Source organism: Manihot esculenta, chromosome 8, assembly GCF_001659605.2.
Source record: "Manihot esculenta cultivar AM560-2 chromosome 8, M.esculenta_v8, whole genome shotgun sequence".
NCBI lineage: Eukaryota > Viridiplantae > Streptophyta > Magnoliopsida > Malpighiales > Euphorbiaceae > Manihot > Manihot esculenta.
In genome coordinates, this window is record NC_035168.2 from 958016 (window position 1) to 974869 (window position 16854).

Genomic DNA, 16854 nt, shown 5'->3' on the forward strand with positions numbered 1-16854 from the left:
TCTCGTGTCTTGACTCTCTTATCCCCCCCCCTCTCTCTCTCTCTTTATATATATATATATACCTCTATTCTATTATTGAAATTTTAAAAAAAAATTAACTAAACTGAATTTAAATGAATCCATGGTATAAAATAATAGTGGAATCTCCATAAACTCCGGTCTATGTAAGAACTGTCCTGAAATTTAAAGGCAAAGACTCAAAAGTAATCTGAACATCTCGTATGGAGGGTTGATTTGAAGAAAACTCAAGTCATTCAAGTCTTCTTATATTATAGGGGCAAGAATCACAAATGCTTTAGAAAAGAAAAGAAAGAGGAGGGGTCTTTTCTATATATGCAAGTTGTTTAACAAGTAGCTGGTTTGTAATTTGTTTAATGTGTGTTAATCAAGTTGTTATGGAGATTAGTCTTTGCACGTCTCTTTTTGGCTAAGGTCTTCAAGTACTTGAGTGTCTTATTAACTAGGCAGAATCTAGGGCTAAGCTAGGTGCTGCCTTTAGATCACCCTTTAATTAATTTTTTTTTTCTAGCAGTTATTTTGATTATATGAGCTAGGAAGAAGACTTAGGAGGAGCTTCATGAATCAATAATCATCCTGCAACATGTCAAAAATGGAACAACATTATATTTTCTTTATATTTTTTTTCTTATATATATGCAAGTCCAAATTATTTTCACTCTAAAGCCTGTTTGGCTTTAAAATGGAAAATTAGGTGAAAGTTGGACTGTAAGTTGAGAAGTTTTGTTGCTACAAAACTATGCACAAAAAAAGTTGCTTTAACAAACTAGTACATTTCTTTTCAGGCTTTCATCCCTCTCTTCACAAAAAAGGGGAAAATAGGAACACAAACATGTACTCTTCTTCCATGCATAATTGAAATCAGTTTCCATTCACTATTTATTATCGATATTTGTTATTATTAATAATATTTTTTAATAATAATCATAATATAAATTTTATAATAATAATACAATAATATCTGTTATAGTTATTTGAGTTTAAATCGAGTAAAAAAAATAATTCGAATATAAAAGAAGAAAAAGGCAAAGCCATGCATCTAGTCCCATCAATTTTTGTTGGATAGAAAGCAGGATATGCAATACAAAAACTGCAAATGGTCAAAACTGTCAACTTTGAAGGCTGCATCTAAGTCTAATCACTCACAACAACAGCAGTAGTGTCTCTAAAAGTTTGAAACTATGTTTCATATGTGGAAAGTGAGAGAAGAAGAAAATAAATCACAAAAAATAAATTTAAAAAATGAAAATAAAATGATAACTTTAAGAAAATATTAATATTTTTCCACTCCTTTTCCTCATTATTTTCCGAAAAAAATAAATAAAAAAGAAAATAAATCAAATGAGTTCAAGCTGCATGGAAGATATGTAAACACAAACTTTGAAACTATTACAGAATGTTTTCTGTTCCAATGCAGAGATCATTGGAAAATGGAAACTCTCAGTAAACAACTTTTATTTTACAAAATATATATGTTCATCCTCTAGCACAAAACATTTTTTTTCTTTCATAGTATAAGGTCTCTTTTTTAAGGGGGGCATGCCCCTCCCCCCACCTAGCAATGTAGGGCACTGTAAACCCTAATAAAACCGTTGGTGGTGACCACCGAACCCCAAATTAAATTCTGACTTTCTGACTTTTTTAAATGCCCTTGTATTTATCTTGTGAGAAATTGAAACAGGAACCTAGGGCCATGGTCATCTACGCACTTCTTCAAATCTTGGATTCAAAAAAATTTCAACTTTTTTTTGTAATGAGTAGTGCCTTTTTATTGGTACTTGTCGCGACCAGCTTTTGGAGACTTGGGTCGACTCAACTGTGTCCTTGGAGTTTGAAACGTTTCAGCAAGCCTCTTTTCTCTCTTTGTTTCTCAGACAGCAAACCAGCTCTAATTATAAAACTATATTTATAATTAGTTGTGCATAGGATACTAGGATTACTTTGTTAATTTTTCTAGGAATTCTATGGTTCTTTTTTAATTGGGGGGTCCTCTTTTCTGGCATTGGACAGGACATAAAAGAATCCTAAGACTATATATAAATTTATATATTTTCAATGTAATTTAATTTGGTTCTAACTATAATTCAAATTTAACCATTCATAAGTTAAAAATAATTATATAGTATCATTAAACTAAAAAAAAAAAATAAAGAATCGATCAATGTAAAAAAAATAATTTAAACACTGTAAACCTCTAATAAAACTAATAAAAAAAAGCTAATATTGTATGTTAAAAGAAAATAACTCTTGAGACATATTTAAACAAATATTTCAAACAACTACAGCTATCACATGTTAGCTTAATTCCAAGAAAAGAATTAGCAGAATTAGCCCATTTCGTAGCCAGGAGGTCCAAAATCCAGCCCACCATGAAAAGTATACGTGGCAAAGTTTTACTTGAAATGAACGTCTGAGTAGGCTACCGTGAGAATCCACGTGTAACACAATGATTGGTATTAGCTACGTGTAACGACGCCGCGGAATCCTTCCACGGCTTCTTCGATCTGTCCCTGTGAAAATCCTCGTCCCTTTCCAATTCAAACTACGAAAATCCCAGATTTTATACGCCTGAATATTTTTCCATAGCTTAGTGATACCTCCACAGAGAGACAAGAACAGGGAGAGAATGGATATGGTGAGATTGCGGTGGGCGGTGGATGGTATCGCATGGAGAGGAATGGCGTTTACTGTATTTATACTTCATTTTGTGTTTGTTTGCCAGCTCTTACTTCTCCAACCTCTTGTTTCTGCTTCTGGTACGTTGTCTTTGCTTGCAATTTGATCATTAGGGATTTTAATTCATTATCCGATATACCATTAGAGAACGCCTGAATGCAATGCCTTAGATAATTGTCCTTATTTTATTTTGGTTAATGGTATTGAAATTAGCTGCATATTTATTTATTTAAAAATCAGACGGGAAAAGTGGGAATGTTGCGGATTTGCTTGAAAAGGTGGAGCGAAGTGTAAAGGTGAAGCGTTATAGCGAGGCCCTTGATGATCTTAATGCAGCCATTGAAGCAGATCCAACACTTTCAGAAGCATACTTTCGTCGAGCTTCTATTCTCCGTCAACTATGCAGGTTGGTGGGAATTGCTTATTTCTTATTTCAGAAGTTTAAACTTTTGTTGATTGTTGTGCTAATTGAAAAGGATACCATTTTCATGCCGTTGCCCTGTAAGATGCCAAATTGCCTACAATTATTTATTTTGGCGTTAAATTCATATGAGTCAAATAATCATCTTCGTTGAATTAATGAAAATTAAAGCAGGGTCATAAATGTATATCGATCCTCCACTTCTCAGAAAATTGCAAAGGCCTGAGGAATACCTTTCGGTTCCTCCTCTTTGCTCTTTAATTTTGCATGGGAAAAGTTGTGATTCTGCCTTTTTTTTTTTTAGTGTAGATATGAAGAATCCGAAAGGAGCTATAAAAAATATCTTGAGCTAAAACCAAGACATTCAACAGCAGAGAAGGAGCTTTCTCAATTACATCAGGCTCAGAGTGCTCTGGATACAGCTTTTACTCTCTTTGATTCAGGCGATTATGCAAAATCACTGGAATATATCGATAAAGTTGTACTTGTTTTTTCTCCAGCGTGCTCAAAGGTAATATTTTGGAAAATTTTAATAAAAGAATTGCATGCTCAAGAAGTTATAACAACTTCATAATGTTGTAATTTGTTGGTTGTATGAATGTGGTCTTTTAGCCACTTATTATTGTTTTCCAGGAGCTTTTTTCCCTTACTCTAGCAGTTCAATGATGCCACAAAATTTTTTTCTTGCAGGCTAAACTCCTAAAGGTTAGATTGCTGCTAGCAATTAAAGACTATTCTGCTGCCATCGCTGAAAGTGGATATATTCTCAAGGAAGATGAAAGTAATCTGGAGGCATTACTGCTCCGTGGCCGTGCCTACTACTATTTAGCAGATCATGATGTAGCTTCAAAGTGAGTAAATCTGTTTTTTGTTAAATTTTTAACATTTGCTTGGAATTATTGTTTTACAAATTTGGTTCTTTTTCAGGCATTTCCAAAAAGGTCTGCGTCTTGATCCAGAACATAGTGAGCTGAAGAAAGCATACTTTGGGTTGAAAAATTTACTCAAGAAGACTAAAAGTGTAGGTCCACTATACTTCTAATGTTTCTTCTCTCCCTGCATCCCTAAAAAACTAACCCCCCAACACCACCAAAAATGTTGAGTTTGGAATCCACCTAGTTTTATGTATGGCATTTGAGTTTGGCATCCTTCTAATTTTATGTAATTGACATTCTTTAAGCCTGATATTTCAAATATCTTGTACCGTCTTTTGTTCTTAAATGTCCTGTTTCTTTTACAGGCAGAAGATAATGAAAATAAGGGCAAGCTGCGTGTTGCAGTAGAGGACTATAAAGCAGCTCTTGCATTGGACCCTGATCACCTTGCATATAATGTTCATCTCCATCTAGGCTTGTGTAAGGTATTGGTAAAGCTTGGCAGGGGCAAAGATGCTTTGAATAGCTGCACAGAAGCACTTAACATTGATGGGGAGCTTCTTGAAGCTTTAGTTCAGGTCTGCTGTCGTTCCTATTTACCCCGTAATCTGTTGGAACTTTTCATGGAATTGCATCTGCATTTTCTTTAACTTTTTTGTTTTCCTTAAATATATTTTATGTAGAGGGGTGAAGCTAAATTATTAGTAGAAGACTGGGAAGGAGCTGTTGAAGATCTCAAATCAGCAGCTGAGAAATCACCTCAGGTCAGTCCCAATACCGAGTTCATTTGAGATCAAAGTCTAATATCACTACCAGGATCATGTTGTGGGCCGCTAATTTGGCACTTGAAAAATCTGCAATCTGTTGCATCAAACTTCTATAGTTTTAGTTCCCATAGCAGCCTTTCCGTGACTGAAAATATAGCATCACATGGAGGTTATAGACCAATTTTGGAGAAACTAGTTTTTAAGACAATTTGATGCTAAGCATCATAATATAATAGTATTTGATATGTATATAGTGAGTGAATTTTTTTTCTTAGGCAAATTTGCTAAGTTAAAGGAGCATCCCTAAACTACCAGGCTTCTCATGTTGTGAGGGTAGAACAATGGAAGATCTCATATTAGCTGTATATATAATCTTCCAAGTTCATGTGTTCACTGCTTTTTATTTGAATCTAGTTTGAGCTTAAAAACCAGCACATATTAAGGACTTCTGTGTAGAAATTCATCTCAAATTTTTTAAAGACCAAAATACTAAAGAAGCCTCGATACTTCCAAAGTATTTAACATTGGGCATTCAGTGGGTGAGGAGAGTAATTACATGACTGGTAGCGCATATTACTTCTCTTCTGTTTGCTTTTGAATGTGTTGGCACTAAAATGAATGAAATGGTTATGACCAAAAGCTGAGTAGCTTGTGCCTAATCAAATTTCACATTGGATTATGCCCTTCTAGTGAGTTTTTGTTTCTTCTCATGAATACAAGAAACCTCCTAATGATTGAATGTAATTAGAACTCTACTGGTGCAAGTTGTGTTGTTTTTATTAAGTGTTAGCTAATAGAAAAATATAAAAATCATTCTTTCTCAAAGAGACTTTGTCTTAATCCCTTTTTCCTACATTTTCGTGAATATTTGTAGGATAGGGATATAAGGGAAAAATTAATGCAAGCAGAGAAAGCTTTAAAGATGAGCAAACGGCAAGACTGGTACAAGATTTTGGAAGTATCAAAGACTGCCTCTATGTCTGAGATAAAGCGTGCCTATAAAAAGCTTGCTTTGCAATGGCACCCAGATAAGAATGTTGATAATAGAGAAGAAGCAGAGGCCAAGTTCCGAGATATTGCTGCTGCATATGAGGTGTGGTTTTATAATGTTTTCTCTTCTTTAATCTTTTCCATTTACTTTGGTATTTCATTTGGCCAGTAATCATCAAAACATCCTGTTAAATTTGTGTTGCCAAGGATCCAAGGCAATTTCTTTCTATTCATTCTTTAATTCTACTCTCTCCTCCCTCCAATCTGATATTATTTTTTCCAATAAAGGCTGAAATTCCAGTATGTTCCAACTTGGTAAAGGCTCAGCTTTGTTGATGTGTTCCCATGTTTGATGCTTGTGTCTACAGGTTCTTAGTGATGAAGATAAGCGTGCAAGATATGATAGAGGAGAAGACTTGGAAGAAATGGGGATGGGTGGTGGTGGTGGTGGTGGTTTTAACCCTTTTGGCGGTGGAGGTCAACAGTTCACATTTCAGTTTGAAGGAGGCTTTCCTGGCGGTTTTCAATTCCATTTTTGATATAAGATAAATATGGGGTTATTCCTTTTTCCCCCTTTTTTCTCCTTCATGATGCCATCCTACACTAATTTGATCAACACTAACACATTATATGTCAACCGTTAAAAAAGAGGCTTGTTAAATGATTGATGCATCCGTAAACAAAGTTTTGCTCCCAATCTCCCATGATGTTCAAAACTCTGGAATTTGCATTTGATTGATTAAGGAAACATGAGCATATCATGAAACTTGTGCATTCCTTATATTTTATTCGACTCTGCTCCAAACCCCAATCTGCTAAAGGCTTTGATTTGCCATATTTGAATTTATCTCCTCTCAACAAAGCTAAGAAACTTGTGGCACTACGAAATTAGAAGATTTTTATGATTATCAACAGATATTTTGCATGGTAAACCAATAAAAATCCATTGATAATTATTATAAAGCTATAATTTTTTTACCAATTGATTTTCGGTTTACTAAAAGAATTTTCTTAGAAATTATAAATATGTTTTTTTATTATAAATCATTTGAAATATATGATAATTAATTATTAAAATTAAGTGAGGGACAATGATAGTGATGAAAGGAAAATATATTATAAGAACTAGGAGGTCTTTAATAGAAGAAATTAAAGAAAAATGATAGGAAAGAAGAGAGTAGAAGAAAATTAGGAAAGAAATGATCATAGAATAATATAAAAAGATAGGAAATATGAGAATGATAGAAAGATAAGAATTGATGAGAGAAAAAAAGTAAGAAAATAATGAATAAATATGAACGATAATGGAAAAAAAAAAACAGAGAAAAGATAAATAATAAAAATAAAATAAAATGAGAGGAAACTAAGGAGTGTGGAAAAGAAAATGGCTGACAAATATTGAAATGATGAAAGGAAAAGAGGTGCTTTAATATATAAATAGGCGGAATGCCAACAAATTTATCAATGGATTTATGATTGGTTAATATTTTTTTAAAAAAAACAGCAATTTTCTTCTATCCAAAAATTATTAGCAAATTTTAAAATCTATTGATAATCTGTTACTAATTAATTGAGGAATTTGACTACCTACTAATAAATGAAAAAATGAATTTTAAAAATAAAAATAGAGAAATATTTTCTTGAAATTTACTAATGGAATGAATTTATGGATTTAAAATCTATGGTTAAATTTGTATAAATTTTTAATTTATCAACGTAAGTTTAAATTTTCTTAATAAATTTAGTAACTTGATTTTCTAAGTTATGAATGTAACAATGAAGTTATAATCCGTTGATAAAGTGCTCTTAGGCTTCGTCTAACATTTGCTCCATTTATAAAGTGGAATTTAAATACGAAAGAGTCTTCAACATTTTTCTTTATTTCCGACAGGAACTTTGATGATATAGAGAGAAAAGATCTTCCTTTTGTTACTTAGTTCCACTTGCACATCCAACCAAGTATATGCAGGTAGCATTGAAGTTGATCATTGTTGGTTTGAAGATTCTTGATTGATATCAGCTCATTTGTTAATTGAAATAAAATATATAATAAAAAGGGACTTTATTTTTATCTTTTAGAGTACACAATGGGGTGAACCACAAAAATAAAACCTATAGAATATATAAGATATCCCAACAAAAATCAAATAAAATCACAAATTCAAATCTGAGAGGAGGTGGTACATTTGGTACAGAAAGATACGAAAAAAAAAAAGGAGACTACTTAAAAAGAATGATTCAACTCAGTTCACTTCATGATGGCAATGCATCACTGTTCAAAAATAGAATTTCATAGCTTTATAGACATTGCAGCAATAAGTGCAACACCAAAGGATACTGCAGTGGCCGTTGCAGCTGAAGCATCAGCAGGGGTATCATCAGAAGTTGTTGCAGGAGCTTTTGCAGGAATGACCTTCTCAGGCTTCGACGGTGCAGGAGCCGGCGCTGCAGGCGCACCAAAAAGGTCCAACGGAAGAAGTACCTGATCAACCTGATAAACGGCTAGCTGCCCATCAGTGTATATAGTGTTAGCAACACTTGCAGTGTTAACACCTGTAGTTACATTCACTTGATTTCCTGACGTTGTCACATTCAATGGAAACTCGCCATTGGCGCTATTACCAGCTTGCGTACGCAAAGGATTGCTCACAGTTTGAAACTGCGACATGGGAATGAAAGTTGGAAGAATATGAAATTGCACCAACTGAACTTTTTCCTGATCTGTGAGTGAGTTCAGTGTGCCTGCTTTCAGATTAGTAAATGCATTATCAGGTGGTGCAAATACTGTCAGGCCTTGATTTGAATTGTTGAGCTGCGTATTGATTTGGTCAGCTTCCTGGGTGGCTTTCATCAGCTTAATAAAAGTTGTGAACTGGCCAGCCTTTTCAAGAACTGCAGTAATATTGGTTGGACCAGATGGAGCTGGGGTTGGAGTTTGAGCAGAAGAAATTGAGCAGAAGAGGAAGAAGAATGCTGAGAAAAGTTGCTTTCTCATTGCTGTAGGCAGTGAATGTGGCCTAACTTTTCAGTTTTGTTAGACAATTGGTGATGAGAAGAGAGAATTGAGAGGACAATATATTGAGGATCTGGGGAAGAAGAGATGTTATAGTTAGGTGAAAGGGTCCAATTTCAAGGTGACTGCAGAACCTCCATTCAAGTCTTTATTGTTAAGATAGAAAATTCCAAGAGATATTGCTTTGCAAGGCAGGAATTACAAATGGAGTTTGTGATTTCAAGCATGAGTGGGGAGCCACTGCTAAAGTGAAGAAATGATGAACATATGCTTGTTGCTTATGGGTAGGGGCAACTTTTATTAGGAAGCCTTCAGATTCAAGTTTCCATTAGTCAATGGGTTGTTAATGAATATGACAGCTTTGTTTTGGAGGCACTTTCTTTCACCATTCCTAAATTTTTCCACTTTAAATTTACTTTCAAGCCACTTCATTTTGGATTGAACATTTAAAGGAAAGAAATCTATTTTATGTTATAAATTTTACATGTGGAATCTATCCCTCAACACTATACAATGTTATTTTTTGACAAAATTATCTACTTACATATTGCTGAGGAAAGTAAATGATTCTGAAAAATCATGATTAATCAACAACCTTGGATTCTATAGCCAATCCATTAGCATATTTCAATTCCATGCAATTGGATTGGCCAGATAAGGCATTTTCATTTCAGTTCATAATGATGTCTGCTTTTTGAGTGATGCTTTTGAAGATGTTCATCAAATGGTAGTTTGGGTAAAGAGAAGTCGCAATTTTTAAGTTGGGCCAAGGAGATCCAAGACTTGGATTGGGCAAATAGCCAATCCCAATCCCAATCCCAATCCCAATCCCAGCCCTTTAGTCCTCACTCCTTAGGCCTTACCCAAAATCTTTCTTGGGTCGACAATCTAGATTAAAGAGCCAACTCATGATAAGGCCAGAAGGGCTTCACCTCCTCCATTGATTGATTTGATTTCAAGAAATGTTGGGCTCATACTGCCTTCTCGGAATATCCTGTAATTATCATGTTCATGTGTAAGAAAATCACGATTTGCTTAAGATACACCTTATATGAGAAAATTCTTGATATTCGCAGACTGCGTTAGATTTTCCTAAGTGTATGAAACTCAAAAGCCGTTGTTCTTCAAAGAGGTAATTCAATTTCCTACAAGAAGAAGGTGGAGCCCATAATCTCCTTTGCTCTCTTCACAGGTCAGCAAATTGGAAAAAAAATCTTCCATCATCTCCACCGTCCATTTCGTTGACTTTCTACTTCAAAGTCAAACTAGAACATATTAAACCTTTTCATGAACCGCAAATTACAGGATCCAAACCCTCTTTTGATCTCCATTGAAGACCCAGAAAACAGCACAAAGCAGAGCAGAAACACTTGTTTCTATTCCAAAAAAATCCGACCACCACAAAATAGAAAAATAAACCAAAAAAACAGTGCAAATTTTAATACGAAACCCTAGTGTCATGATCAGATGCTCTTGGGTCTAGTATAATAGACGGAACCATGATTAATACGACCAACGGCATGATTTCGACGTCATCGGCATCGGGGAACACGCAGTCACCGGGCCTAAAAACCTATTTCAAAACCCCGGAGGGGCGTTATAAGCTCCACTACGAGAAGACACACCCTTCAGGTCTGCTTCATTATGCCCATGGAAAAACCGTTACTCAGGTACTTAATTTCCACAAGCATTTTATTTGCTACCCATTTTGTCAGTTCGATTTCTCGGAGCTTTCATTGGGATATTTTTTCATTTCTATAACGATTTGATCAGTACCCATTTTTTAGAGCTGTGCATCTTTTTTAGCGCTGCTGGTTTTAATTTCTTTATGCAGCGTTTTTATACTGTACTTACATATCTATGGGCGTCAATTTTGGGATAGGATTTTGTTGTTTTTAGATGGTTTAGCATTTTTAATTAATTCATTTCTAGGGTTCATGTTTGTACCCATTTTCTCTACATCAATAGTAGGATTCGCGTAGTATTATCTCCTGGAGTTTTTTCTCAATGCCCATTTTCTAGGGAAAAAAAAATACATGCTTATATGCTCAAATTTGTGTTTTCTGCTGTTTCTCATGCTGCACATTGACACAAGTAGCTTAATGATATTTGACTATAAATACATCCGACTCTTGATATTGTTTTCTGAAAGCAACTATGAACTAATTTTATTGCCAGGTAACTCTCGCTAATCTCAAGGACAAGCCAGCTCCATCAACCCCTACAGCCTCAAGTTCCAGCTTCAGTGCTAGCAGTGGAGTCCGATCTGCTGCAGCCAGGTTGTTGGGGGCTAGTAATGGAAGCCGTGCGCTTAGCTTTGTTGGAGGAAATGGTGGGAGTAAAAGCATTAGTGGCAGTAGTAGGATTGGATCATTGGGTTCCTCAAGTTCTAGTAATTCTATGATTAATACAAATTTTGATGGAAAAGGGAGTTACTTGGTCTTCAATGTGGGGGATGCAATCTTTATAAGTGACTTAAACTCTCAAGATAAGGTAATTTGTAATTTATGCTTTCCATTTTTGTGTGATGGAAGTATTAGTTTGCTAATTGAGAGGTTTTTTGCTCAATGTAGGATCCCATAAAATCAATACATTTTAGTAATTCAAACCCAGTTTGTCATGCCTTTGATCAAGATGCTAGGGATGGACATGATTTGATTATTGGGTTGAGTTCTGGTGATGGTAAAATATTCAACTCAAACTTGAATTGCAATTCTTTTTATTCCTAAAAAGTGTAAACGTCTAAATTTAATGGTTACACGTGTAATATGTAGTCTACTCAGTGTCACTGAGACAGCAATTACAGGATGTTGGAAAGAAGCTTGTTGGGGCTCATCATTATAACAAAGATGGTTCCGTGAATAACAGGCAAGAGTTACTCCAGTATAAAGCCCATTATTTTTCGTTTCTCTTCTCTTATCTACTATGCCTTATTGCTGTTCTCTCTGAGGTTTCTCTTCGTGAAGTAAATGGTGCTGTAATGATTGAATATCACTTGTATATATGAATGCAACTTCATTGAGCTACCAAAATTAGCTTGGTCATGAACTCATTATGCTGCATGGAAAGTTGCCAAGAGAAATAAAATTGTTGACAATGTTACATGTTTGAACTATAAGTGACAGTGTTATGGGACTCTGTGCAAAATTTGATTCTTGCATGTTGTATGTTTCAAGACTATGGAAGACAGAAGCTAGTTTGTAGGCAATGGAAATTCAGCTGCAGTTATAATTTCCACTGGTTAAAAGTCATCATATACCCTACTTGCTTCCTTTAATTTTACAGCAGCAGCAGCTTATGGAATTGAATTGATATGGCACTGTCCTTTTGTTTTTTGTTACAAAGTACAAATTTAATTATATTAGGATCATAGAATGGGATGAGATATCCATTTAGGAATTATTTAGATTTAGAAGGGATCCTAAACATGAAATGACTTGATTACATGAGAGACGAAATTTTTAATAGATGGAATATGGATTCTTATGCAAGACTGTCCAATATATCCTGTGAAGATATTTAATGCAAGAAAAATTAGAGAGTGGGAGCAAAAAAAAATAAGGCAAGAAATTTTTGGCTATTCGATGTGAGGAATTCAAAATATACATTTCAGTCTAGTGGGTCTTTTTAATTAACAATGTTAATTAGTTCTCTCTTCTTGTGAGAGTGAGTTGTGATTGTCTTTAGATTGTGAAAGATGCCAGTAGATGATACTAGCAAGTAGATCTTTCAGAGATGTGATTATAAAAATGAGATGGATGTGCAAAATTTACCTCCTAAGATTGCTGTGTTTATTGTGATCAAGTTTCGTTTCTTGTCATTTCTTGACAATTTTTCCATTAGGTACTTATTTGCCTACTGTGCTATGCACCTTTGAATGCTGCCAGTTACCCTATGCCTAATACTAAGCTACTCACCTTATATTTTATGCAAATCTTTCATCATAGTGTAGAACTTTCTTTGGGCTGCAAGTAGAAAATCATTCAAACAACCCACACTGCATGTATAAGATACTAAGGATTTGGGTCAAATATTCCAGTACTTCCGGTACTTCAAATTTTAGCTTGTGTGTTTACTGTCGTATTGCCTATTCCTTGTTTTTTTTCTTAAAAAAAAAAAAAAGAAAAAAGTAAAGAAAAAAAGGACCAGTTTAGTCAGAACAGAACATTTATTCAATATTTATTTTATTTGTTTGATTTCTATGTGAGAACTCTTGCACAAGAAGCCCCTTTTCGAGACTAGTTTGATTAATACCTGCTCTTTTCAACAGCCGTTGTACGAGTATTGCATGGGTGCCTGGAGGTGATGGTGCTTTTGCTGTTGCTCATGCAGATGGGAATGTATATGTGTATGAGAAGGCAAGCCTCAAACAGTAAAAAATAGATACTTTTGGCATCTTAATTATTTATCACATTTCAAGTTTCTGTATCAAGTGATCTTGAAGTTTACTTAAATTTCATTTTCTAGAGCAAGGATGGTGCAGGTGATTCTTCATTCCCCATTATCAAAGATCTATCTCAGTTTTCTGTTGCACATGCGCGTTATAGTAAGGTAGAACATTTGATAACTAGTTTTAAACAGAAATATTTTGTTTATTTTCTTATTTCCTCCTTGCTTCCTCAAATTAATTTAAATTGGCATTTAGCTACATATAGTGAGAATTTTTTTCCAAATCCCAAAACAAATTTTTTCTATAACTTGAGAATTGAGAACAGAATTGCCTTGTTTCAAGATCCCTTACCTTCAATCATGGGATTAGACATCACTTCTGTTCTGTGATATTTTTTATAATTTCAAGATAGCATCAGCAAACCGCTTTTTGTAATATTATTTGCTTGCATGATAATTCATTCCATGTGACATGTATTCACTATTTGTCATATAGCTTCTTCTAGATGTGTACTGCCTGCAAAATGTTGTTTAATTTGGGTCAGGCTTGAAACTGGTTCTTCTATTGCCATTGTAAATTTTTATTTAAGAAGTGCAGAGACGCCACTTCTCAAATAAGTGGTTCTGTCCTGATGGTGCAAACAATATAAACACTGGCAACAGTCATCTTCTAGTCTACATTTTAATTTTGCAAAATATATGTACTTCTGCATAACAGGGTCTAAGTGTTGTCTATTAATGTGTATGCATACTACTAATTTATTGGTAATGTTGTTCTCTTTTTCTGGGTGCAAGAATAGATTGAGGAATGCAATTAATCGTGTAAATTTATATTCTAGTTATGGCAATAAGTTGAGATTGAGGGATGTAAGTTTTTCTTTTGAAGTAGTGAATTGTCAAATTCTGGCATGTGCCAAAATATTTGCAACATATTTCAATGTATGCAACATAACTTAGTAATCTTCCATGTAAACAACTGCAATAATTTGGCAGCAGTTGAACTATGCTGGCTGATAGACTGGACAAGTTGAGAGTCTATTAACCTCATTTAGTCTTTCCCAATTGTCATTTTTAGTAATGAATATTTACTGCATATTGGTAGAGTTAACTGAATTATTGACATGTATAATCATTTATGTCCAGTATCGGAGAAGTAATTATTACATGTATGGCATATTTGTAGATTAGTGCTTGTCTTTTTCTCTTTTTCTTTAATAAGTGTGGCAATGTTTACTGCTTCTGCGAGTTTTTCCTCTGCAAATGCTTTCCTTTGTGCATTGTATGATTAGTGTCTTGCATAATGATCTCATACATGTTTGGTGCTGATACAGTAGTTAAGGGGAATAAACCTAGTTTTTTTTTTCCCTTTCTTTTTCTGTTAGACATACATGCAGGGGTATTATGATGTTCCTGCAATAGATTTAGCTATATTTGTGCTTAGTGATAATATGCATGAGCACTAAAGAATACTATGCGTCTGGAACCAAAAACTATTCTATTGAATTCCACTTATAATTTCCTGACTTCTATGTGCTATATGCAGAGTAACCCCATCTCCAGATGGCATATTTGCCAAGGTTCAATTAACAGCATCACATTCTCAACAGATGGGGCATACTTAGCAACTGTTGGAAGAGATGGTATAGTATCATCCTTCTATTGTTTGCGTCCAATTTTCTGCATCTTGTTTTGCTCATTTGTGTGTGTGACCTAATTGAGTTTAGCTGTTCACTGAATGCAGGTTATTTACGAGTTTTTGACTACTCCAGGGAACATCTAGTATGTGGTGGGAAAAGTTACTATGGTGCTCTGCTGTGTTGTGCTTGGAGGTGAATAGTTTTTACTGATACTCAAACTGCAACCTGTTTCTTCTGTTCGACTTTTTGTTATGTGATTGACAAAGTGTTATCTATCAGCATGGATGGCAAATACATCTTGACTGGAGGTGAAGATGATTTAGTTCAAGTTTGGAGCATGGAAGATCGGAAGGTCGTAGCGTGGGGTGAGGGTCACAACTCATGGGTAAGATTCTCATTGAGTAATGGTGGGTTTTTTGTTGATTCATTATGTATGATCATGACCAGCTTATTCAGTTCCTTGTGTGGTTGGCAGGTGAGTGGAGTGGCTTTTGATTCATATTGGTCGTCACCAACTGCAGATGGTACCGGAGAAACTATAATGTATCGGTTTGGATCTGTTGGTCAGGTATGTATAAGGACTATTGGTTTTGTGTAACAAATAAATATTCATGGAGATTTCTTCCTTAACAAGTAGTTTATTAATTTCAACATTCAACTTCCTAGTGTGTGTGTGTATATATATATATTTTTTGCAAGTCACATATGTTTGATACTTGCATATTGTCAACGTAGCAGTTCCTCTAGGTAATTGCCAACCATGATTTGATGTATGCATGCTGCATAGCTAGCTGATTGCAATTTTAATTCTGGGCCATATAACGCAAGCATAGATTGCGAGAGTGAGGGAATCTGTGAGGACATGGTTTGATCAACTGTTTGAGTAAGTTTATAAGTTATCATACTGCTTTGCTAAAGCAGAAAAATGTAAATGTGAAATTAGTGTTGCTAAACGCAGATGAAACTATTGATTCAGAGCACGACACAAAGAGATGAAATTTAATATGTTATATTGAGAAGAATATAAGACCGAAAAGGAGAGATTGGAAAGCTTTATTAATAATTGTTTATCCTAGATGTATTTTGCCTTCCAATTTAGTTTTTGAACACATGAGAAAGAGGTTTTGATAGTTTGGGCAAAGTGAAGAAGACTGCCTGAAGCAGAGAAGTTGAACTTGTCATCTGTAGTCTTGTTTATATATATATACACACACACACACACTCTCTCTTCCTCTTTCCCTATATTTGTAACTATATGCTCCGAGCTCCCCATAATTAATCTTGGTGCAATTTTCCTGTTTATTAATAGGACACACAGTTGCTGTTGTGGGACTTAGAAATGGATGAGATTGTTGTGCCATTACGTCGATGCCCTCCTGGTGGATCTCCCACTTTCAGTACAGGAAGTCAGTCTTCACATTGGGACAGTGCTGTTCCAGTTGGCACCCTGCAACCTGCTCCAAGCATGCGAGACGTACCAAAGCTTTCCCCACTAGTTGCTCATCGTGTTCACACTGAACCACTTTCCGGTTTGGTATTTACTCAAGAATCTGTTCTTACTGTCTGTCGGGAGGGCCACATAAAAATCTGGATGAGACCTGGGGTTGCGGAAAGCCAGTCAAGCAATTCTGAAACCATTTTAATTAGCAGTTTGAAGGACAAGCCTTCATTGTCGAGCAAGGTTGGTAGTTCTACTTATAAGCAATGACAAAACTTCATCGGATGCAAGGCAAAGCCTCCCTTTTTTCATCTTTTTTTTTGGTGGATTTGTATTTCAATTTGCTAGTGTGGCCGTTCTGTTTTCAGCCAGTTGGTCTTGTCACAATTGCCCCTTTGGGAAAAGAATTCTTATTGCAGTGAAGATCAATCAAATTGTTCCATTGTATATTTAGGGATAAATATGCTATTGATGGCATTAAGAGCTAGGAGGGAGAAAACCTCCTTTGTAAGTACAAAAACGGCTGTTGCTAGGGTACATCTAATATATATATTTGATTACTGACAGGAATAATTGGAAGTTGCTCCTATGTAAGTTATGTTGGATATCATCAACATCCCGGGTGTAACA

General features: G+C 35.0%; 3 protein-coding genes across 3 annotated transcripts; 2 read left to right on the forward strand and 1 right to left on the reverse strand.

Annotated features, from left to right (window-relative positions):
• The first annotated feature begins 2493 nt into the window (after window positions 1–2493).
• LOC110620085 (dnaJ protein P58IPK homolog) lies at window positions 2494–6513 on the forward strand. The gene is made up of 9 exons (XM_021763662.2): window positions 2494–2774; window positions 2935–3100; window positions 3425–3626; window positions 3806–3966; window positions 4043–4136; window positions 4356–4568; window positions 4674–4754; window positions 5632–5850; window positions 6116–6513. Exons 1-9 carry the CDS (start codon window positions 2645–2647, stop codon window positions 6284–6286), a joined length of 1437 nt encoding a protein of 478 aa, XP_021619354.1. The 5' UTR covers window positions 2494–2644; the 3' UTR covers window positions 6287–6513.
• A 1279-nt stretch (window positions 6514–7792) lies between these two features.
• Window positions 7793–8913, reverse strand: LOC110620533 (fasciclin-like arabinogalactan protein 11). Its single transcript, XM_021764315.2, has one exon. It carries the CDS (start codon window positions 8740–8742, stop codon window positions 8038–8040), a length of 705 nt encoding a protein of 234 aa, XP_021620007.1. The 5' UTR covers window positions 8743–8913; the 3' UTR covers window positions 7793–8037.
• A 960-nt stretch (window positions 8914–9873) lies between these two features.
• Window positions 9874–16811, forward strand: LOC110620612 (dystrophia myotonica WD repeat-containing protein). The gene is made up of 11 exons (XM_021764412.2): window positions 9874–10430; window positions 10939–11253; window positions 11334–11442; window positions 11535–11628; window positions 13031–13118; window positions 13228–13311; window positions 14693–14789; window positions 14891–14978; window positions 15066–15171; window positions 15262–15354; window positions 16096–16811. Exons 1-11 carry the CDS (start codon window positions 10260–10262, stop codon window positions 16492–16494), a joined length of 1644 nt encoding a protein of 547 aa, XP_021620104.1. The 5' UTR covers window positions 9874–10259; the 3' UTR covers window positions 16495–16811.
• The last annotated feature ends 43 nt before the right edge of the window (window positions 16812–16854 follow it).